The 24,456-nt window shown below is 45.8% G+C and overlaps 1 protein-coding gene across 3 annotated transcripts in view; it reads right to left on the bottom strand.

The window, feature by feature from the left end:
• Positions 1-772: 772 nt before the first annotated feature.
• The window catches only part of tiam2a (TIAM Rac1 associated GEF 2a), an 89,665-nt gene continuing 65,981 nt past the window's right edge, over positions 773-24,456 (bottom strand). For all 3 annotated transcript variants that reach the window (XM_035387767.1, XM_035387776.1, XM_035387783.1), the window contains exons 16-27: positions 16,657-16,845; positions 16,112-16,180; positions 13,882-14,007; positions 13,020-13,128; positions 9,221-9,400; positions 7,886-8,004; positions 7,301-7,409; positions 6,908-6,966; positions 6,666-6,768; positions 5,158-5,245; positions 4,651-4,799; positions 773-3,000 (exon numbers count right to left, since the gene is read on the bottom strand). In XM_035387767.1, coding sequence (XP_035243658.1) covers positions 2,396-3,000; positions 4,651-4,799; positions 5,158-5,245; positions 6,666-6,768; positions 6,908-6,966; positions 7,301-7,409; positions 7,886-8,004; positions 9,221-9,400; positions 13,020-13,128; positions 13,882-14,007; positions 16,112-16,180; positions 16,657-16,845 — 1,905 coding nt within the window. In that variant the 3' untranslated portion in view covers positions 773-2,395. The remainder of the gene's footprint in view (positions 3,001-4,650; positions 4,800-5,157; positions 5,246-6,665; positions 6,769-6,907; positions 6,967-7,300; positions 7,410-7,885; positions 8,005-9,220; positions 9,401-13,019; positions 13,129-13,881; positions 14,008-16,111; positions 16,181-16,656; positions 16,846-24,456) is intronic.

Here is a 24,456-nt window from a genome sequence, read left to right as displayed (position 1 = left end):
TAAAATATTTTCGAAATCAGTTGTTTTCTAATCCATTGTGATGGTAATAACGGTATTGCAGTAAGAACATAAATCGGAATTTTCACACACAATATAATTTCCCAAAAGTTTCTGAGTGAAGCTACATTGTATCTCAGCTTTGCTTTTTATACCAAATGAATTAACTATTCCTCTACCATGTCCTATTCAAATGCATAAAGTTAGATGGAGCTAGAAGTAAATTTGTCCTTTAAATATATAGTAAGCTGAAAAACTTGATTTATCATCTGATTACCTTGGGGGAGGGGGGGGTGTTACAATATGGTGGTGGTGGGGTTACTATTGTAAGTGGTTGAAAAATCATCCATGGCTTTCTCCTTGTACACCGATAAGTTTGCAATACAGTGAGATCTTAAGGAGGCCCTTTGCAGTTACTTAGGCTTTTTGTTCTTGCTCTGAAATCTGCCATCGTCTAATTACTTAATTAGTGTAATTGTTTAATTAAGGGCTTGAGTAGAAACGTGCTGGGGGGTTGGTGAAATCTTCCACGAAACTCCAATACATAACAGCTCCTCTCTAAGTTCCAGGGTCTGGTGGATAGTAAGCTGCTTTTGTGTTAACACGGGACAGGTGAAAACGCAATAAACCGCTGCTTTTACCTTTGCTCTGTGGAGAATTTATCAGTTCCACACAACTTCCAAGGTGCACCTGGGGGGGGCAAATATCGGAACGTACCAGAAACTTCTGTGAAACACAGGAGCACCCATTCCCAATAGGTCACACCGGGAAAGCGCACGTGTACCAACATTTTATTATTAAAACAGTATTTCAAAAAGCAAATTCACATTGCCTGTTTAAGCGAGTGTTGATAACAAATTTTTTTGCAGGGTCACAGAACAGCGAGCTGGAATTGAGTCCATTTGGCTGTGCACTTTACAATGCAGCTAAAATAAACGTGGAGATGTTCACAAACATCCCTTAACTGATACAACGATAATTTATTGCACATTGCACTTTGCTGTTCAGTGTCACGTACAGTATATGTAAGAACGCAAGACATTTCAAGTAACATGATTCATTCTGAGAAAATACAGTACAGAAACGTTTTTGTAAAAACTCTCATTTGTAAATCACAAAGGGTGACAAAATGCAACTTTTGTCACATTTCAAGGTAAAATTACAGAAAAAAAGTTGCTTTTTGATGGCGAGACAAAAATGCTAGAACTTTATCAGTGATAAAGTCACACCTTTTGCTAAATTATAAAATGATAGATAAAATCATATCGTGGTATTTTTATTGCTGTTAAACCTACAGTTCAGTTCACATTTTTTTTAAATTTTCATTAATTTATGAGGACTGAATTAATCTTCTAGTTGTACAATTGTCTGCAGGTTCAAATACTTCAGTAGAATTTTATAATCACCAAATTTAAGCAGTTTAGTTTCATCATTCCATTGACAAATATGAGTATATTTTGATAGTTTGCTCTGTACACAATTGTACCCGGAAACATTGTATTTGTGTAGCACTTGTCAAAAATAAGGTATATTTGGGATTAAACATTTCCTGTTTATAATGCAATGGGGAAATTGGCTGCCTTCAACATTATTCTGTGTGATTATGAAAGAATGACTCACTGAACACGGTATGACATCAAACATTTATGTAAGGGACTGAATCAAAATGGATATGGGAAAAAATAGAAATCAGTTTTTTTTAAACGGTTTTCAAAATAAGACCTTTATTCCCTGTACACAGCTGCATACAGCGTGCATTAGACAAATTAATTCGGCATTGTTGCTTTAACAACCAGAAAGGTGGTATGTAAAATCTGGATAATTATGCCTAAACAAAGCTGCATACTGGTTAAGACTGGTTAATAAAAACAGTTTTCCTCATTTTCAATTTACTTGATTTAGTTTAACAAAATAAACATTTTTAATAAGCATTTTTTCCCCAGATTCAATCTCCAGTCAGTGTAGAGGGGTGGTTAAACTCAAGGATTTCAAGTCTTAACCCAACAGCTGCTTTCCTCCTATGCAGTTTAAAAAAATAGAAACCTATAAATAAATACAAAATAATTTAGAACAATATCTTTAAAAAAAAAACCTGGCAGTACCAAGTAAAAAAAACAACAAAAAAACGAATTTTTCAAAAAACGCAGGCGAATCGTGTGCTTAGGGCACAAGATACAGCAAGGCAAGATTCATGGTCCCTCCTATTCCAACAGAGGCCCAGGCACCGGACCACCATGATGCACGGATCAGCTAACGGGCAAAATCCTCACACGACGGGTGGGTGCACCTCACACAGTTCCAGCCCAGAGCAGCACTGGTTCTGACCCGGCCCGGAAGAGTAATCCACAGAGGGGCGGAGCTTTGTGGGATTGCAGACAGGGGCGGAGCTTCGCGGGCCCTACAGAGTGGGGATGGCGGCGGTGGACCCCAGGCCGTCCGCCATGTCGTAGAAGCAGTCCTCGTTGACGGCCGAGGCCAGGCTCTGCACGCTGAACTCCCTCTCCAGCAGGGCGTTGAGGTCGATGACGGCGGCGGTGGCGGTGGTGGCAGCGGCGGCGTCCGTCTGGCTGTCCAGCGAGCGCGAGTGCTCCCTCATGCTCAGCAGCGCCCCCTGGCTGCGGCGCACGCCGCTGCCCTTCCTCTTGACGGGGCAGAAGTGACCGCGCACCAGCCTGGGCTCCCTCTCGGGTGTGTCCGGGTCCGGGTCCGGGTCCAGGTCAGGGTCCAGCTCGGTGGTCTCGGGAAGCACGTGCGGCGCCCGGAGCCCCGCCTCCTCCTCCACCAATCGCAGTCTCCGAAAATCCCCCTCCATGGCACCGGTTGGCCGAAATTCGCCACAGTCGCCGGGGTCCTCGGGGTCATCGCCGTCGGGGCCCTGCCCTGAATGGGGCCTCCCGCCCGGGTCGGGGTCGGCGCGGGCTCCCTGGCTGCCCTCGTCGGCCTCCGGTGGGGCGCTGATCTCGATGGTGGGCTGGCTGCACCTCCACGAGGCTCTGGAGGAACCTGCAGTGGAACAGACTGTGTGAGAGAGCTGCACCCATCACGCTGCATTACAGATGAGGGTGTCGGGGAAAAGGGGGAACACCGCACAGGGATTCTATCTGCCACACAGGGAGTCGTGTAGCCTGCCGTATGTTTCAGAAACAACTGAAGCCTTATTTGTTTCCCCCTCAGTTTTTAGTGTGGAGAAAAGTGGTGCCCAACCACCAGTCCTGGGGGACCCCTGTGCATGCTGGTTTTCGTTCCAGCCATAGTTGCATTCCCAGATTTTTTAAAAAGCCATTACATTTTCTTTTAATTAGGTTCTTTTCATGTTTAGAGGGATTATTTACCCTCTTAAGCCACATTTTGTCAGAAATAGCTGGGCATACCATGAAGAATAAAAATCCCATGTTAACATTGTTCTTATTGTGCATACAAGTACATAAATTACACAAAAAGAGGAAACAAAAATAACTGATAAAATTAGACTGAGGTAAATCAATGCTCCTAATGGTGAAAATATGGACAGATGGCCACTAAAACTAACCATTTGGTAGATAATGAAGATGTCAAAGACCAAGCAAACCTGCATTGTTAATAAATTTAAGGAAAAAACTATGAACTACGTTCAACAAAATTATTAGGAGTTAACTTTAGTCATTAATTTGATCAGTTGAAAATTTTTGGTACCTCTTTTTACATAATTGCAATATAGCACAATTTGTATTCATGATGGCATGCATATTTCTGACATAATGTGGCTAAATAATCCCTCAAAACATGAAAAGCACTTAAGAAAAATATTAACTGCTTATTAAAATTCTGGGAATTAAACAGTGGTTGGAATGAAAAGCAGCATACAGTTCATATCAGTCAATTCTGTCCTTCCATGTCGCAAACAAGAGCTGTGTTCAGAAGAAACAACAATAAAATATTTTTGGATCTACCCTCTGAGTGCAGCATGCTTAGTAAGCACATTGTTTAATGGTTTCCAGAATGTGTTGGCGAACCTACGAGGACCAAAATAACGCTTGCAATAAATTCAGTAAATTAAATGGTAAATGTATTCACTAGCTGCTAGAGTAATTTTGTATCTGTTTGCACTGCACCTGTTCTCACGGTATATTTTGATGCTTGGTGTGCCATGCCACTGCACTTTACCTCTGAAAAACCTTCAGTCAGAATAAACTCTTTATTCAAACAGGGAATTAATAACTCTCCGACTGAATTTTTCACAAAGTACCACATTTAGGGCCTCTATTCTCTATTATTTCTGTACAACCTGGAGAGACTCTTCCTTGCTTTTTCTTCCAAACTCCACTAATGATCCATATCATGTTGTAGAAAACAAACGAGGTAAAGCAATGGCTTGAACTGGCTGAAAGGCCTGTTCTTGTCATTAACAAGACCAGGTTAAAACCTAGTATATGGCTGGACCTAACACACGTGATCCGGCCGACCAATGGTGTAACTTCATAACTCGGCCGACCAATGGTGTAACTTCATCACTCAGTCACTCAGTCACAGACATTCGTGTTTGTAGGGCTGGCCCCGCTGTTGCGGTCCAGCCAAAAATAACAGTTTTTATTGGTTAGTGAGCAGGGGCTGCTAACTGAAGCCTGCCCTTGTGAGCGGCACGCGGGCGGCGCTCTCTCTCTCTCTCTCTCTCACCGATCCTGGCGGACGTGGGCATGCCGCTCCGCAGCGGGGTGAGCCGCTCCTTGCCGACGCGCTCGCCGTCCCAGCGCGAGTTCCGCCGCGTGTTCTCCCGCAGGGTCGACCGGATCACCTTCACCGTCCTGGCCTTGCACTCCGGGACGCTGCGCCAGAGAGAGAGAGAGAGAGAGAGAGAGAGAGAGAGAGAGAGAGAGAGACAAGAAGAGGATGAGCGAGGGCGATAGATAGATAGATGGGAAGGGGAAGAGGAAGAGCAAGAGAGAGAGAGATAGATGGGAAGGGGAAGAGCAAGGGAGAGAGTGAGACGGGAAGAGGAAGAGCGAGGGAGAGAGAGAGAGAGAGACGGGAAGAAGATGAGCAAGGGAGAGAGAGATGGGAAGAGGAAGAGCGAGGGAGCGAGAGAGGGAAGGGGAGAGGAAGAGCGAGGGAGGAGTGAGCGAGGGGTTGCCAGCACGCCGACCCCTCCCAGGTTACGTCCGAGCCGCAGATGGCGCCCCCTACCTGCTGCAGAGCTGGAACACGGTCTCCGGTCGTCCCTCCAGCTCGGATTTAGTGTGGATCAGCTCCCAGATGCAGTTTGGTTCCGTTCCTGCAGGGGGAGGGGAATGAGGGTTTCATTTGAACGGTGTTATTTAAAAGGGCATGGCATGCCTGGACCTGGATCTAGCCAAAGGGCTAGATACCTGACCTTATTTATGGCTGTTTTAAATTAAATGCAGTAAAAGCTCTCTTGCTCTTGGGCACAAGCTTTAGTTTAGTAGTCTGGTCAAGAATTATTGACACGGGAAAAGGCCTTGTTAAAAATAATACAGAAAATGAGCTATACTGTATGTCCACACATGGGAAAACTACACATATGCTTTTACTTTAACACAATTAGTCTTGAAAAAATGTATTTTATTGAGTAATACTATTTTTTTAAATTATAAACAGTGCTTTAGTGTTCATAACAAAATTACTGCCACCCAATGCCAAACAAATAAAATAAAATCAAGGTTTCATATAAAATAAAGGTTAAATCTGCAATAAAATGTGACTTTCTGGAGTTCAACTCAGTATTAAGGAACTGTATTGCGGCCTTCTATCACATCCTGTTTCATATATAAAAACAGGGTCACACACGTCCAAACCCATTAGATATCCATCACCATGCACAAAGCCAAAGAACTGTAAATTCAAAAGCCATGTGGTTGTTGACCTCCACAAGTCAGGTAATGGATACAAAAATATGTAAATGGTGAGGCATGCGACTGAGTAATGTTCGGACAATAAACAAAACTTCACAAACATCTGGAACAGCTGAATACAAGCCCGGTAGAGGACACAGGTGCATCCAAAGACCACAGTTCAAGAACGGCAGTTTAGTTGCATTTTGGGGTCACCAAGTACAGTATTCTCCACATGTGGGGAAATTACAGTATCATATGGTGTTGTCTTCTTTGTGCATCTTTATCAAGGATACCAACAATTGTGGATCTAACTGTAAGTTGGGAAGAGTTGGAGTTTATTTTAGTCTGAACTCTCAGTGGTAAGTTTTGTTGAAGATATAAAAAATCATTGGTTGCTAGTTTTGAGGAGTGGGAGGTTTAGTTTAGTAGACGTTTTGGGTGGGATTTGGGAGGGAAGAGATTTAAGGTGTACCCAAGGGCACCAAAATGTTACGCTTTAAAACACAAATGAACTGAATGTCTTCAGAATATTAGGAACGGCTAATAGGTATGACTAATAAAAGAACAATAAAATCAGACGATGTACACCCTTCACACAGCTTCCAATTATATATTTAACTGGACGTGCCCATGACACACCTCCTGAGGAATGCTGTGAAACACAGCAGACTGTTCAGGGTGAACTTCCTGTTCGGTATACAGAATTATCAAAATGTACAAAAAATGTAACAGAACTTTGTGCTTGTTGAATATGCCTTCGGTTGAACAGAGTGTTCAGCTGGCAGGAGTGGGAGGTTCAGTTCAGTGAAATTTCGAGTGGGAGCCGAGCGGCGCACCGACCTGCCGTGTTGCCCAGTCGGACCTGCAGCGCCGACAGGGGGATCATCCAACGGAATTTGAAGGGGTCCAAGTCGCCGTGGGGGTGCGCGGAGCGAGTGGAGGTCTACGTCAGGCGGACATATGCAAATAAGAGACACGCAGACAGAACAGAGGGACACGTGGGTAATCAGATGCCTGAACCTGCATGCTTTACATTAAAAGCCGTAGAGGGATTAAAATTAAAAGGGAGAGGGTGGACTCACCATCTTTTTCTTCAGTTTGCTGCTCTCTCGACACACTAGTATCACAGCTCTTTTGAATACTTTAAAAAAAGAAAAAAAGAGAAAGATTTTCCGCTGACTCTCAGCACAGCAGGGATAGCGGTGGTTCATTCACCCTAGCCTGCCATGCAACAATGCCAAGTGCTCATTCATATTCCTGGGCTCATTTATTAGTCCTTTCTGATGTGTCTCCAGCTTTTCTCCATGTGACATTTACAGTGTCAAAATGACTCCTTTCCTTTCACCAAAAGCTATGCTTAATATCCAAAATAGAACAACAGCTTTGACATTTAGCCATAGGCTTAAAAAAAAGAAACAAGAGTACTCAAGTGCACGTTGGTAAAAAATTTTGTAGTCCCAGTGCAGCAAACTCACCGAACACGGTCAGCTCTGGGTCCTTCCTCATGCGGCCCAGCGAGGGGAAGGGGTTCAGCCACGCGACAGAGGAGTGCATGAGGAACTCCCCCATGGAGATCTCTGCCACCTGGGGGGGAAACGCAGCATGAGCCTATACACTCCACAGATTGACTACGATTTAACTCTCCATCAAATAGAAAACCATTAAAATAAAAAGTGCCAGTCAACCCAGTCCTCCTCCTCCTCCTTCTTCTTATTGATATTAATAAGAGCCGTTTAGCAGGTGCCTTTCTACACGCTATATAAAATTTTAAACATCTTGGGAGTCTGGAAAAAGGCCAAAAGGAAATTTATCGGCCATCAAAGCCGTGAGCAGAAGTGTTAGAAAAAAGTGAACATGTAAAGGAAAGTGCAGATGTTTCACTGAAGCACGATCAAAATTGTGGCTGTTTTCAACAACATTTTGATTCGTTCTGAGTTTGCAGTGCTGCATGCCCAGCCTCCTGGGGACTGTACGGTCCCTGTTTTTACCACTCGTTCGTCTCTCTGAAAACTGCGGTGGTGTTAACACAGACACGAGGAAGGGGAGGGGCCTCCGGTCACCTCCTTCTCCGCGCCCGTCTGTTCCGCCACCAGCTGGTCGAAGACCGCGCCGTAGTCCTCGTAGATCTTCTGCATCTCGTTGATGTCGCCGGCGACCTTCTCCATGGCCTTCAGAGCCTCTGCGGGGGTGGGGAGAGTGTGTGAACCAGAGGCAGGCAATTCCATTCCTGCAGGGTCTGTGTGTATGCAGGTTTTTATTGTCACCAATTACACCGGCCAAATTAGCTAATTATCCTCAACACTAGACTCCTGGTTTAACCGTGGTTTACACCACAATGAGTATGTTTCATGTTGGGACACAGGAAGTTTTAAGATGTCATTCATGAAATGATCCAGAAATATTGATAAAATCAATATTAATTATTATGATTGGTCTAATTAATAGTTATGAGCGGAAGCTGACATGAAATCCAGAAACGGATACGGACCTCCTTGCCCACCCCTGGTGTAAACTATACTGGTGAGGGAGTGACGCATCAGAAACTCCACCACAGGTGTTTCTTTTCACAGTGTGAATCTAATGCGTGTTAATCTAGGGGACATTGTGCCATTTTCTAGCCAATAACAGCAGTTTAATTTGATGAAGGGTAACGTGTAATGTGTTTTGCTGCAATTTGCTGAAGTCAGGCAGCTTGAATGCTCATGTGCTAATGCTTTCCCCTGCTCTAAGCTGACAAGCTACTGCCTACTTCTTTTATTATTTTTGCTTAAAAGCAACGTTTGAGGTCTGAATCACTCCATTTTCTGTTATGACACATAAGCACCTAAGGGCCTAAAAATACTTTTATATTATGATGTCTAGGCAAATTGCCCACCCTTAATATACTGTATGTGTGTGTGTGTGTGTGTGTGCGCCTGCACGTAACATATTCATGCACGTGAGCGCCTAATTTTGAATGTACTTGCATGTGCATCCAAGTGTGCATGTATGTGTGTACATACTGTATGCATGATGTGTTGTAGAAGCATTTATGTTGTGTTGTATTGAGTAGCAGTGAGCTGGCAGTATATGCAGTGTAGTAGTGTGTACTTGTGAGATGATACTGTATATATGTAGTGCTATGCTATATTGTGTGCCTGTGGGGTGGCAGTGCATACATTATGTATTGTGTAACCGTGAGGTGGTAGTGTATATACGTTGTACTGCGTACCTGTGAGGTGGTAGTGTAGAATTGTATTGTGTACCTAAGACGTGGTAGCGTATATATGTGGTATTGTGTACCTGTCAGGTGGCAGTGCATATATGTAGTATTGTATTGTGTACCTGTGAGGTGGTAGTGTAGAATTGTATTGTGTACCTATGATGTGGTAGCATATATATGTGGTATTGTGTACCTGTGAGGTGGTAGTGCTCCTCACTGTCTGTGTCGGTTAGAGACACCAGCTCTCTCAGGAGCAGCGGGTACTTCAGCACTCTCTGCACAGGCTTAATCAGGTAAGACTCCAGAGTGGACGAGTGCTGCTTGGTTGGGTTCTTGGCATCCAGGAACTCCTTGAAGGCCTGGTCTGTCTTCGCTGAAACGGGACGAGGGACAAAGGCAGGCCAGAATAGTTAACCACAGCAATAACGCAGTGACCCGCAGTGGGGCAGCTACTGCCACTTTCGCCAATACATTTTAATGCACTCACTCATGCGGTTCCTATTGTTCCCACGGAATGATGGGATATGGCTGCTCCCTGCTTGCTACTACATAACCTCTGACCACTAGAGGGCAGCGCTGGCCATCCAAAGACCTCACGTGACCACTGCAGTTAACTGTGAAGCTGTCCCAAGTGCTAACCAGGGTTTATTGAACTCGCGCCGGTTCTGATTACTGGCGCACTTTGCTACTGCTGTCGTAGCACTTTGGCTATCGGCTTGTGTCAGCTCGTCCCCTTCGCCGCGTGACGCCTTGTTTATCACGGTGTCCTTTTAAATGGTGACGCTAGTTTGGATTGCGTTGCTGGCAATTTGCTAGACAGACCCTATCTCTATCACCATACCCAGCCTCCTATGCACGATCGCTCTTGATAGGAGTCTGCTGAATCAATAAAGGTAAACGAGAAACAGCAGGAAGAAGGGTGCATTCCGCTTGCAACCTCCATGCAGCCGCACGCTTTTTACTTCCCAATTTGGAATCTGAAATCGTGCCTCTACGATCCTGCTGTGCCACACCTCTTGCACACTCCAGTAGTACTGCAGCAGAAGCACCTGCACTCCTCAATTACACATGCCTGAAAACCTGTGGTTTTCTTAGCACTCTACGGTCCACACAGTCCTGCATTAAGTATTCAGCTCACGCTGGAGAAGAGGCATATCTCTCACCGGTGGCAACTGGTAGCTTGTGGGCCCTGACTAATTTGGCAGCTACCCATCCTGGGAAGATGAAGTTTGCCGCAACCCCCCAAGCCAGCGCATTCTCTGCAGTGACACGCCACCTGTGCTTCGGCGCTATGGCGATCCTGTGACATCACAGGCAGAGCACAGACAGTCAGTCAGCTGACCAGGTGTGAGGCTAAGGCGGGGGCTGCTCCGCCAACTGTCACGGATCAGTGGTAGCGGCACGGCGCAGATTGCCAGGTTCAGGTTTAAACACACACTCGTCCGATTTAGCACTGTTCATTACGCCATTACCATTAATCACTCTCCTCCATGGTATCCCGAGCGCAAGGCACTCAGAGCAGATGTCCATGTTGGTTTTGGACTTAGTCTAAGCCCCACATTTCTAACAGACATTTCTACGCTCTTTAAGCTTTAAGGTAAACCTGATGAATAACAAAATGTGGAACTCCGATGGTGTCTTGAGACAATCATGGAGGAACGGCAGCTCTTCGTAAGCCGATAAAAATTGATGGTTGGTGCGCTGAGTTTGACTTTCAGAACTATAGTGTACCGAAAACAGAAAAGCTATAAACAATTCTCAGCAAATAAATGAATAAACAAGTGGGTTGTTTTATCTCTGCTTAACCAACACAGTTAAACCCTTAAAATTTTAAAGCATTGGTATCCTCTTTGGTTCATTTCAATTGTGCTTGATTTCCAAAACAGCAAGTTACCGGCATTTTAAGGAACTAAGGCCTGTTTTATATTTCTGCGTAGTCTGCACAGTTTGTGTTATTTGCGTTGTGTGTGACATTTGTGAACGGGCAGGGCATTTATACTTCTGCAGAATGTTGTACAGGTACAGGCCATTTAAAATTCCTGAACTATACAAGTGACCACACGTGACAATATAGAGTGACGTTTGGCGGTAACCAACCAATCACCCGTATGTGGGCACTGGTTGCTAACTACATGCATTTAAATTCTTGGGGATATACGCGACATCTACACGGACGTGGTCTGCAACCTTCGCACATGCCGCACATTCCGCACCACCGCAACGCAGAGCCATTTTTACATGTACTCCGCAGAAGTACAAAACAACCTTCAGTTACTGGGTGTTTTTTCATTGGAGCATGCTCAATTCAGCGCAGAGTGAAGTCGCATGAACGCTAACGCTACCAGCCTTTCAGATCCCAGGCCCTATCATGGTATGCATTAAACTGCTACGATGCTACGTTAAGAATGGCCCCCGCTTTGCCGGCCTCTCTCTCCTATGATCGCTGGCTGCTGGTGCTCTCTCAGGCACTGTGGATGGAGGAGCCATTACGGCTCTAATTCGGGCTCTCGAAGCCAGAGCAGACGGGCGGCCTTGCCAGCGCAGGCAATTACGGGGTAAATACAATAGCCCGCGCACTCCATCGCGGGGCCTGTGGAACCAACGGAAAGCTTGACGCGCGCACGCTGTAATTACGCTGGCTGCTGCCACACACCCACATCTGCTCACTCTCCTGCCACTCTCCTCTCCCTCTCTCCCTTTCTCTCTCTCTTGTAGACACTCCTTCCCTCCTCTTACTATCTTTCCCCCTTCATCGTTCTCATTCCCTCCCTCCTCTTTCACTCTCTTTCCCTCCCTCCCCCTCCCTCTTTCTCTCCCTTTCTCCCTCTCTTGTAGACACTCCTTCCCTTCTCTCACAATCTTTTCCCCTTCATCTTTCGCTTTCCCTCCCTCCTCTTTCACTCTCTTTTCCTCCCTCCTTCCCTCTCTCTCCGGCCCTCTCTCTTTCTCTCCCTTTCTCCCTCTCTTGTAGACACCCCTTCCCTTCTCTCACTATCTTTACCCCTTTGTCTTTCTCTTTCCCTCTTTCACACTCTTTCTTTCCCTCCCTCCTTCCCTCTCTCTCCCTCCCTCGCTCTGTCTCTCCTCCTCCTCCTCCATTCTGATTTAGTCCTGCATTTTTTTACAATACACATAGAGCGTCTTGCCAGCTTTAAACACTCGCCATTAAAAAAAAACCTCATTTCAGTTACGTGTCTGCAGGACTGACACTCGGGTCCTGTAATGTGACAAATTTAAGAGGCGCAGTGGTACAATTTCTCCCCCACTGTGGGACGGTGCCTGGATGCATCTTTCACCAGAGACTGGGCTGCTTGCCAAATATGAAAATAAGGGCAGGAACGAAAATGTCATTTTTATTCTGTCAGACACCATCAATCATACACACAGACATTTACAGATAGGTCTGGGGCATTATATTGATTTTAAAGTGGGCCCAGAACCTGGACGGATGAGGACGGTAAACAGAGCTCATCACACCCAACGGCAATTTCAGATTTGCATAAAACTTAATTTTACCTTTGACTTATCCATAAATGCCAGCACGTCTGTTTTCTTCACAAACACTTTGGGTTGCTGAACTTGTGAGGACACAAACTGAAATTCTTTAATTGTATCTCACTTAAAAACAATGTCTTGACACTTGCTACTGTCAAGTGACATTAATAAAATCAGGCAACTCCTGATAGCTGTACATGTTTGAGACTGTTGTGCACTTCATAGAATATGCATTCAAAAACTGTCAAACCAGTGCGTTCAAAATGCAGCCAACTATATATATATATATATATATATATATATATATATATATATATATATATATATATATATATATATATATATATATATATATATATATATATATATATAATAAATATGACAGTAGTTGAGTCACTGTTTTTTCTGGATTATTCAAACTGAAACATGCATCTAATTCAGAGTGAACATTCCAGACGATGCAAATCGGATGTTCTATGGACGGCTCGATGCCGTACCTCTCTCCAGAACCTTCTGGACCTTGATGTGGTTGGCGCAGAAACCGCTGTAGAGCTTGAAGTGGTCAGCGTAGTAGAGGAAGGAGCCGCCCAAGGAGAAGAGAAGTTTCTGGAAGCACAGGGAGGGGGGTCACACAAACAGGTTGAGTCGCACTGCTGAGAGCTCCCGTCTGCCTGATCCCACCCCAGAGCCCCGATCAAACACCCGGCAAACAGCCCCCTGGTGGCATTTATAGCACGTAGCGCAGTGTGCCAGTTACAGCACCTTTTTTTTTAAAGCTGTCACCATGCATCGCAGATGTGCTTCATGCATGATTTTTCAGGGTTTTTTCTCCCCAAACATATAGTGGGATATAGCTAATTATATATAGCTATAGCTAATGCCGGAGACCACACGCTCTCCTTCAAATCATGTGAAGTTGCCATCTGCTTCTTTTCACACTGCGGCTCACAAGCCAGGCTCGCAGGCATGAGTCGGAGGAAGACTATTCCCCATAGACCAGTGTGGGTTGGTCTAAAGCAATGACCAGCAGATCCTGACCAACCGGACTCTCCCTAAACTCAGGCAATGCTACTGCCAAATATGTGTCAACCTGCCTGGCTACCGGCATTGGCAAAGTGGCCCATCCCCACATTATAACAGGATGAGCCACCCAGCAGCCCTGATTTTCACGGTTTGTTGACAATTCCATACAGTAAGGCCATAGAGATTGGGGGAGGGGCAGTGTGCTACCTTAAAAACAGAACAACTGAGGCACTTTATCAGTAAATGATTTGTGTTTAATTAAAGTTTAATCGGTTTTCCAAACATAGACGGACAACGGTAAGGCAGAGGGCGGGGTAGGGTTTGTGAAGGCGCTACCTTAAAATGCACAGGGCTCTCCAGGGTGCTGAGGTCCGGGGGCGAGGCGATCCTCTCCTCCAGAGTCTGCAGGAACACCCTCTGGAAGAAGAGCATTTCTGGCAGGCTGCCGAACAGACTCTCCATCTGTGGGGGGGGGGGCACAGTGCCATTGGAAAACTAATGAAAAAACTCCCAGCAGAAACACATCCTCCCATTCCAGTGCACTCATTTAGCAGACACTCTCATCCACTGCGACAATCAAGCAAAACGCACTTCAAATGCATTGAAATCAGCTGTTAAGAGCAGCGGTACTACAAAAAAAGAACAATTAGCGCTTAGAGTCAGCATCAGTACAGAACTGTACTGTTCAGATATTCAACTAGACTGAGAGAATATCTGTTAATACAAGCGCTGCGATTTGAAGACGAAGTTACAAATAGTTGAGGGAGAGAAAAAGTGGAAGAGGTGGGCATTCGGTCTGGTGTCAGAAGCTTGTCAGTGACTGATTTACATGGCCCTGCAAACCTACCAGCCCAACAGCTCTGTAATTTTACGTAATGGGATTTTCTGAATGCAATTCAAAATGTTAACGTCGCGCTTTTTTTTATAGCTGCAACACGTTTAGCGGCGTTCAACCCTGTGCCTCGGCGTCGCCATAATTTCTGAACAGCTCACGGCAAAGGAACTGTCGCGAGCTGGCAGGGACGGGCTGCTAAATCTCACACGTTTCATGCTGCGTAGGCCAAATCCAGATTGCTGATCATTTTTATATGGAATTAATGCACCTGGAACCACCTCAAACAAAACTTTTCTACATAAGTAAGGGCCTAACTGGAGATGCCTCCATTCCAGGACTATAACTTTTCGGAAAAGAGATTTCATTGTGTCAGCGGTACAGTAGCACATTCATAATGGAACATCAAGGACCAGGATGGAAATAAGTCCAGGACTTTTTTGTGTATTCCTTGACAATTTCTTCACATGCAAGTCTTTTGATACATGTGTTTTAATTTTGTCAAATGAACTAAACTAAAAAGCACATTCGTAAGAACCAGTATCATCCAATATCGTGTCTGAGTGTGAAATGAACCTTACGGCTTAGTTCATACACCAAAGAGTGTTAGAACACAAGAACACCCGGTGTGACACTGACACAGCGCACAGAGCAGCATGCATTCCAGCTCACGGTTTTTTGATTAAAATTTTTTTGCGTCACAACGATTTTAAAACCCAAGACGGCATCTTACACCCCTCTAGGTGGCTGTAATGACAAATAAAAAATGTGACAACACAAGGGCTTCTGGGGTGAGTTTGCTCACTACCCACAGGAAGTGCCATCCAATCAATGCCACCGTAGCTCCATTTTGCTTATGGTGGAATGTCTGTGCGCTTCAGGCTTGCATGACCTATTTACTGTAGCACTAAAGGAATAAAATGGACTATGGTTGACTAGGTTTACATTCATGCTAATACTCCAATGTTAACCTGAATATTTAAGCATTACAACTATGACACAAGTCATACAAACACCTTATTCTGTCAACCATAACCAAGTTAGACAGTATCCTGGATGAGTAACCTGTATAGACATATTCCTCCTATGGAATATACCTCCTACCCCATATGTTCTACTTTTCAACAGTAGATCAAAATTTACTTGTCATTGTAGCAAACCCAAGAAGGGTTCCGGTCTCTCGGTTACTTATGAAAGACACGAGTACAATGCGAATTCTGGACAAAAGGAAACACCGCCACAGCAGTCCTCCAACAAAGTTTCTGAGCTTCCGAGAAGAAAATGATAGGGATGATTTTAGCAAAAGTTAGCATTTTGCAAAAGTTTAAAAACATTTTTTTTAAGCACAATAGAATGCTCAAGTGAGCCTTTCTCCAACCAACAAAGTTAGCAGGAACTTTCATCCATGTCCTTAGCAGGGATTATTTTGGATACTCTGAAGTTATTTTGGATACTCTGAAGACCATGTGTACAGGAATATCAGTGGGCATCAGATTCAACGATGCGTGTAAACAGGTTATTCGGAATACGACCATAAGTATCATGAGGCACATCATCCAGAACACTGTGTGCATGAAACGTAACCATTTGACACTTATTGAGGGCGTATAAGATTGATTACACCTGGCGAAGTATAAAAGGAACCCAAACCAATGAGGAGTAATGAGGATTAAATGCTCTTTCGGTATGTCAGAACCGCCCCCCCTCGCCGTTGCCCCGCCCTCGCCCCCTTACCTCGTCCTTCGAGAGGAAGGTCTCGTTCTCCAGAGGCTTCAGGTACGTCTCAAACAGGCAGCTCAGGTCCTGCCAGACGGAGAGAGGGGAGAGGTAATTCAGACGCTTCGTAATTATAATCGCATAATCATTATGTAATTATCGTACGTGTCGTTTGTAATTACACTCCCGGCACATCTGGATCCCACATCATAAAGCCTTCTTCCCCACCCCCCTCCCCCCGCCCCCCCCCCACACAATCTCAATTTATTTATTAAAACCTCCCCTTGGGGTTTATTTATTACTTCACGCTTTTATATGTCCATCTGGAAATAATGGTCATGCTTTTTCACGCCTGTTACTGGCTCTGGCTCCAGCCATTTTGTTAACTTCCGTTTTTAGCCGTTTTTCTGTTTACGCCAATCTATTGTAATGCTTCAATCTGAACTGAATCTGACAATGTGCTTTACATTCTTTATCATTATTATGTATAGATGCTATTTTTGCAGGGTTGAGGTGGGGGTTTGGGGGTGGGGGGGACTGCGTTTGCGGGGCGGGGCTCCTACCTTCACATAGGACTTCTCCGTGTCCAGCAGCTCCTGGACGACCTTGCGCAGACGCTCGGTGGCGGACATGTGTCGGGGGCAGGCGCGCAGCGGGCCGGCTTCTGGCCCGGCGGGGTCCTTGGGGCCCTCCGTCAGGCCCCCGGAGCCCTCCTGGAAGGCGTGGCACACCGTGCGCACCGTCTCCATGCTCTGCGGGAGAGAGAAGGGCATAGTGAGTGCGTGAAGGGGATAGTGAGCATGTGAAGGGCATAGTGAGCATGTGGAGGGCATAGTGAAGGGCATATTGAGTGCGTGAAGGGATAGTGAAGGGCATAGTGAGCATGTGGAGGGCATAGTGAACATGTGAAGGGCATAGTGAGCATGTGCATGCAACATAACTACAGCCAGTGGTTCTCAAACACGGGCCTGGGGATCCACTGTGGCAGCTTCTGTTTCAGCCTGTTATTTAAGGCTCATGAACACATGTTGAGGTTCTACCATAACTTATTGTAACACAATATCAGTTTGGCCCTTTGCCATTTGCTTTTTCATTGAACTGGTAATTTTCCCCAAATGGTGAGCAGGTGTCCACGCTTTCAGCAATTAGGACCACTGATTTCACCTGTCAATCTATAACTGAACCGATTCAAAATGTAGCCTCTTTGTAAAATAATTGTTCTTCATCATCATCATGATTATCATCATCACCATCATCATCATCATCTTTTTTGAACATTGAGAGGATTATGTAAAATACAATATAAAGAGCAGGTAATGTATGTCTAAATAAAATTTAGAAGCCCCATCTAATGTACTTTGCGAATACATTGTCAACCAAGGACACAGATTTAATCCTAGTGGGTTTAAAAATAAATCCGAACCTGACATTTGTCCCAGTTCATTTGTATTGCCATAGAAAACAAAAAAGGCCTCAACCAAAACAGGAGAGTGCTTTTTGATGAGCAGGCACATAGCTGTAGCAGCAAGCGGCTAAAGTCAAAGGACAGACATGGTGTGCAGTTCCTGCAGTTCTCTTTCTTAAACTCTGAATTCATACCCAACCTTTCCCCTGGGAAAACATCACTCCTGCAGAAAGGATACTTATTAATACTATGCTGAATCAGCATTATACTGAGCTGAAACAACACAATCAGCACTACACTGAGATGATACAACACAGTCAGTACTACACTGAGTAGAAAGAACACAGTCAGTACTACACTGGGCTAATACAACACAGTCAGTACTACACTAAGCTGATACAACACAGTCAGTACTACACTGGGCTGAAACAACACAGTCAGTACTACACTGGGCTGAAACAACACAGTCAGTACTACACTGGGCTGAAACAACACAGTCAGTACTACACTGGGCTGATACAATATAAACGGTATCGCAGTGATATAAAATGCAATGCCTGTACTACACAGAGCTGGTACTATGGTGAGCTGCACAATATAAATTTGGTACAGTAATTCAGTTCCATGCCAAGCCGATGCAATGTAGAGCCAGTAAACTGCTGAGCTGATACTATGCTGAGCTGTGCTCCACCCAGTACCCCACATCCCTGGCACCCCTCGTCTCTCTGGTCCCCCCTGCGGCTCGAGCAGGGGCTGGAACTCACCAGGAAGAGCAGCTCGGCACCAGCGAGCGGTCCTTCCTCCGCAGCCAGCCATACCCGGTGGGAGGTGGGGGGGGGGGGGGGGGGGGGGGAGTCTCACGCTGCGATAACCGCTACCCTCCCTCTCCCACTCCGAGCTAAACTCGCTCGTCCGGGGGAGGAGCTGGCAGCCTTCGGCAGGGCGGGACGCATCGATCGCGCGCGGGTGGGCGTTCTGCGAGGGCGGGCGCTCGTGAAGGGCCGCCGCCGGCCCGGAACTCGGCGGCGACCCACCAATCGCTCGGCGGGAATTCCCCCGACGCTCTGCACGACCCTACCGCACCGTCCCACACGCGACCGCCCGGGTTTATTCCCAAAACTAATCCAGTCAGCTCTTTCCACACCTCTACAGTGCCCTCCAAAAGTACATGGGGGACTAAAAAAATCTGTTTCTGTAAAATAGTCAGATATATTTGGGTTTTGATTTTAATCAAGTAGCATTGTTACTGTACATTCAGCTTGGCTGGAGAAGATTATGTCATTTTAGCTAGAGATTCTGAAATCAGCCTTGGCTAATAGCATCAAACTGCATTCCATCTGTACTGCACAATGTGTTAATGGTAAATTGTGTTCATCCTTATGAAAGAACAGAATATCTCTCCCTAGAACAGCACAGACCCTCACAGATGCGCCGCAGCAGGGGCTAGGGGTAATTATAGGGTCAGTTTGGAAGCTGTTTGTGATACGCTGTCCCCGCACATCACTGAGCTGGCAAGCATTACATTAGGTTGGCATTGTCCATGCACTGCACACACACGCACACACATGCATATGGACTTGCGCACACACATGCACATACAAATATGCAGGTATACAGAAATTAACACGCAGGCATTTAACACACATACATAAAAAACAGACACACATTTACACACACGTGTGCAGACGCATATACACATATACAACGCACCTGCATTTACACGCACAAAACAAAAATTCATGAGTAAACACATGGATTTCTCACTGGCACACCCACACATACACACACACACATGTGCGTGCATACACACACGCACACACACAAAGACGCTGAAAAATTCTTAAAGTGAGAGAAGTCTTGCCACTTCTCTCTCAGAACAGTGTCAAAGAAACACGACAGGGACAAGTATCCCTGGAGACACTTCTCAAACAGTGCGAACATAAGCTCACAGTAACACTGTAACCTCACCATGACACCAGAACCCTGCTATAACTTCCATAACACCATCGTGTCACGACGGCACACGGCTCTGACAGACCCCAATCCATTCCTGAGCTCACAAAATCATGGTTTGCAACTGTCCAGTGCTCCCAACAAATACTGCAACCCATACAGCCCCAGTTCCACTCATACATTTAGGCTGTGTTTTTATTTTAAAAAGGCACTGTGTCCTCACACTAGTGCTTGCATAGGTTTGTTTTAAAAAATGCAGCCCTATCACCACGACTACCTAAGAACGAAGCTACGACGCAACCCAAACAAGGTGAAGGCCCCCCCCCCGACCGCTACCTTGACGACGGTGCCCGCGGGCCGACGGCAGGCGGCGCAGGCGGCCGCGCCCTCCAGCAGGCGCGCCAGCTCGTCCCTGAGCGCCCGCCCCAGGCACAGGAGGGCGAAGCCGAGGCAGTCGCCCGTCTCCCCCTCCGCCGCGCCCCCGGCCCGGAACCGGCGCACGGCCAGGGCGGCCCGCAGCGCCTCGGCCGGGAGGTGGTCCCGCACGAAGAGCTCCATCAGGGCGGAGAGGTGCAGGCACGGCCCGGCGGCCATCGCCGCTGCCGGGGGAGGGGAGGGGGGGTGGGGAGGCTGGGTCGCGTGCCACTGTCCCGCTCCAAGATGCTCCGGTGACCGTGCCGCCGCCGCCTCGCTCGGTCGTGGCGACTGTTTGGCCGGTAAACCCGGATTAGCTGCCTGACCTCCGGGGCCATATGTCGACGAAGGGACTAAAGTTACCCTCCCTGACTGGACACGTGCATCTCAAACAACCTCCCCGTCTGGGGGTTCAGGATGGGACTGCTCCACAGGCAAGAGGGAGTGTGGGTTTTTTGGTGTTTTTTTTTCAGGAACCATAGTTATGCACCAACAAAGCTGAAAGGTTTTTCTGAGATCCAAGCATGGACCCATCAAGATAACAACTGAAGTGGCCTAAAATTAATTGAGACATTTAGCCGAACAGTACGGTGTTTGATCGAGATGTCCTCCATCCAGTGCCGCCTTTTGTCTTATGCATATTGGTCCGGCATTCGTGAGCAATATGTAAAAAATGTAAATACAACACAAATGTGTCATATTCTTCAATCTTACTGGCTCAGACTCAAAAATTTGCGCATTTGATTGGTATCTAATCTCAGCTGGTAGCCAGCCTATTCGCTACCTCCCCTAGTCTCCCCCCTCCCAGTCAGCGTTCCGCCTCCCCCTAAATCAATGCCACACCCCAGTGTCCGCATATGGGAAGTATGCAGTTTTGCACTGTAGCAAGGACTCACATCACAGGCCTCGCTTCTTGTGTTGTGATCAAGACGGCAGTAAAGCAGTTCATCTAACAGTCGATGCCACCACAGTCAAGCGCTTTTGACTTCATAACTTGCGGTACCTTACCGAGAAAAAGCAACGCGAGAGCAGTGCGGTCCTGTCAAACCATCAACTGAAATTGCGCTGCCCTCCTTCGACACGTTTACATCGCCACACGCGACACACGCATCGCCATCGTGACTCTGAACCCATCGCATCGCAACCCGTCCACCTCAAGTTTATTCACGCAGAGCTAATCAGCGATGAGACCCAAAGCCCGCAGTTTAAAGCTGTGGGTGTAGCTTCCCTGAAAAAAAAAAACACACACAACAAATCCTTTTAAAAGCTCTTAGTTAGGCTTAGGCAACATAAAGTAGCTTAGTTTAAACAACCATTTGGTCAACAGGATCTCTGAGTGGGCAGTGTAAACAACACTCAGGCACACGGCCAGCGCCGTCCACGGTCCATCTGGAGTCCCCCGGATAAAACACAGGGTTTGCTGTGAGACTAGACTGAAGTGTGGGACAAGCTAAGTGCTAAGGCACACACTCATTTATTTGCCATTGGCACTGAAGTACCAGGTGGTGGAGTTCTCCGTGACACTGTAGCAGGTTTGGCTACAACAAACATTTAACTTAACATTTTAGTTAATACATTTAACTAAAAATGTAAAGTTAAATGCATAAACTTAACATTTTAGTTGATACATTTTAGGTATAGACCTTTTTATATTTACACTTTAAAAAAAATGATTTTGTATGATAAAAATGCAGGTTGGAATAATTACCATGTGGGTTTAATAGTTGAATAAAGGGTACACTAGGTAACTACAACTATTAAACCCACATTGTAATTATTCCAACCTGCATTATTATTATACAAAAGCATTAATTCTTTTGAAAGTGTAAATATAAAAAGGTCTATACAGTACCAAGGGGTCTTAACTCTGCAGCGGTGAACAATGGCTTTTGTTTTCACCTTAAAATCAGCCACCAGTTCAGGCCCAAGAAACCAGCGAGGCAAGTTAACTGTGTACTGAATTGCTGAAAATGATTTAAGTGCAAAAACCACCAGACCCTGCAGCCCTCCAAGACCACACTGAAAACCAATGGCCTATACATTGGAATGCCCATAGTTAGATTTTGACTCTAATTTTGGTCAATGCTTAAAAACTACTTGTTAAAAAATAAAATAATACTTCCATTTAATTGTGACTGAAATAAAGCCTAATATTAATATGACATTTAATATTAATATTAAATATTAAATACTGAAGGATAAATATTGATTGGATCCAGGCCTGTGTGCCTTCTTCCTGGCAGTTGTAAGGCACACAGTGAAAGGCACATTTTAAAGACTGTAAAGCATTAGGCCAGAATATATTGATACATACCCTTGTTATGGCATGCATCTACATATCTGACAGACAGATTTGACTGAATGACTCAATGATTTGTCAGCGCACAAGTAGGCGGAGCCAGAGCCATGTAGAGTGGAGGGCCTTTTTTCAGCCCCCTCCTCCAGATAACCCCTTAATCACTCCCAGCTCCATCTGCTACCTCACACCCCACGGCCACGCCCAGACAGTGGCACGTGAGCAGGAAGAGGTCAGGGCGTGGGACAAGGCCATGATTATTGGATTAATACAAGCACTGAGTGAGATGAGACTGCCCTATAGGGCTACAGAACGAAACAAAGTGAGGTGAGACTGCCCAATAGGGCTACAGCAAGGAATAGGTGAAGTACGACTGCACTACAGGACTGCAGTGAAAAATGAGTGAGATCAAAAAAGCGTCCTACAGGCATACTGATAATAATGATCATCATACTTTCCACAAAATATGGAAGCTTTCCTCCCAATCAAGTTACGTTTTTTTAACTCGCCGAGATGCTGGTGACACACACCCATTCCAGGTAGGTAGATTCTAAACTCCGACAATCAGAGAAAATACTGGAATGAATTATTCTACAAATCTATCAGAATTACACATATCTTCAAATGCAAATTCCTTCCCTTCGCTGATCTCCACCATGCAGCTCATAGACAGACAATCCTGCCTGCGGTGTCACATGGCTGATAAGTCAATTGATTCTTGTACTGTGAACCTAACCACAAATCCTGGCCACAGGGAAGCCATCTTCGTTATCGGACAAACAGGAAAGGGAGGAGAAACCGCTACTCTGCTATTTAATTTCCAGATGCTCTAATCCAAGGGCTTCTCACATAGCTCACGCTATAAATACTGTATTTACTCATATACACATATACAAAGTTACAAATAGCTGTGCCTGATTTGGAACTTGAACTTGCAACCCTCTGGCCAGTCTAGTACTTTCCTTAACCAATATGCCTTGCGACTCACCATCTCTTGAGCTTTGGAAAATGACATAAGTGAGAAAACACCATCAGCCCCAAATGGGTCTCTACATAAGACCATTCACAGGCAAAAGAACAGCACATAAGTGACCCGACACAAAACAGCCCGGGTCACAAAATTGCGCTACTGCGCAAAAGGCCACTCCATTTATGTAATTTAGCGCCGCCCGCGGAGAGCATTTATCCGTAGCAGGTTGGTGTGCTTTTGTGTGACCGCAAGCAAACGCATTTGAGTACCCTGAATCTCCATCTAGGGCACTCTGCCAAAGTATCAGAATCAGTGTTTAAACAAAGAAGAAAATATAGCTCAGAGTCAATAAAGAAGTCAGTTCACTTGAAGTGTAAGAATCTAATATAAGCGAGATGCAGGAGAGAGAAGCTGACGAACACACTGATGATGCGACATGTTGCAGCTTTAATATTATGCTGCAGGTTTAACGTTACGATGTAGGTTTAATATTATGCTGCAGGTTTAATATTACAATGTAGGTTTAAAATTGTTGTAGGTTTATGTAATGGCTGCTTCCATTGGTTGTGATACTTGGCGGTGGCTCTGCACATTGCCTAAACAATTACGTATACAGTTATGTAAGTTTCTCTAGATATGCTCCGTCTGCTAACTGTCTAAATGTAAATGATCCAGAATCCATAAAGAAGCCAGCCCACTGAAAAAAACCTGTCATCATGCAGAGTTGCTGGAAAGAAGCTAACAAGTACTTACAGTATTTAGAGTGCGATCAGGACAGGAGTCCACAACAACACGCCAACGTTTTCTGCCCTGCTCTCCTTCCCAAGGGTAAGATTCAGTCTCTTTTGATGTTAGGGGGAAAGAGTCAGAGGAAGGGGTGAACCCCTAGAACCTCGAGACGTGCTCGCGAATAATTCCGCAAGCCTCGTGACCACTCCTCGACCGGCCTCGCTAGCTTAACCAATGCGGAGGCTACGGTGCCAAACGGTCAGGTCAAGATGCGACGACCGGCCTCTCGAGGGACCTCGACCGAGCTCACCGACGGCGCCCCGGGCTTCTCCCAGCGCTCGATCTGGAATCGTTCCGCGAGAAGCTGCAGTCGTGGTCAGAAACGGAACGGGGGGGGGAAGGACGGTGCCAGAAGTGTTTGTTCTTCACGTCAAGAAAAATTAGCCCTTGGCTTCTTTCTATAGCTCATTACTGTCCTGCGCTCTGACAGTAATAAGCAGGCTTTCCCAGAGACAATGGACACCCGCGAGGGTGGTTAATTACAGGGTGATCAGGAGGATACCGGCTCGTGCCACAAGGCCACAGCTGCTCCTGAC

This window comes from Anguilla anguilla, chromosome 1 (assembly GCF_013347855.1).
Source record: "Anguilla anguilla isolate fAngAng1 chromosome 1, fAngAng1.pri, whole genome shotgun sequence".
Classification (NCBI taxonomy): domain Eukaryota; kingdom Metazoa; phylum Chordata; class Actinopteri; order Anguilliformes; family Anguillidae; genus Anguilla; species Anguilla anguilla.
Note: the sequence above shows the minus strand (reverse complement) of the source record. Positions and strands in the feature narration are given on the sequence as shown.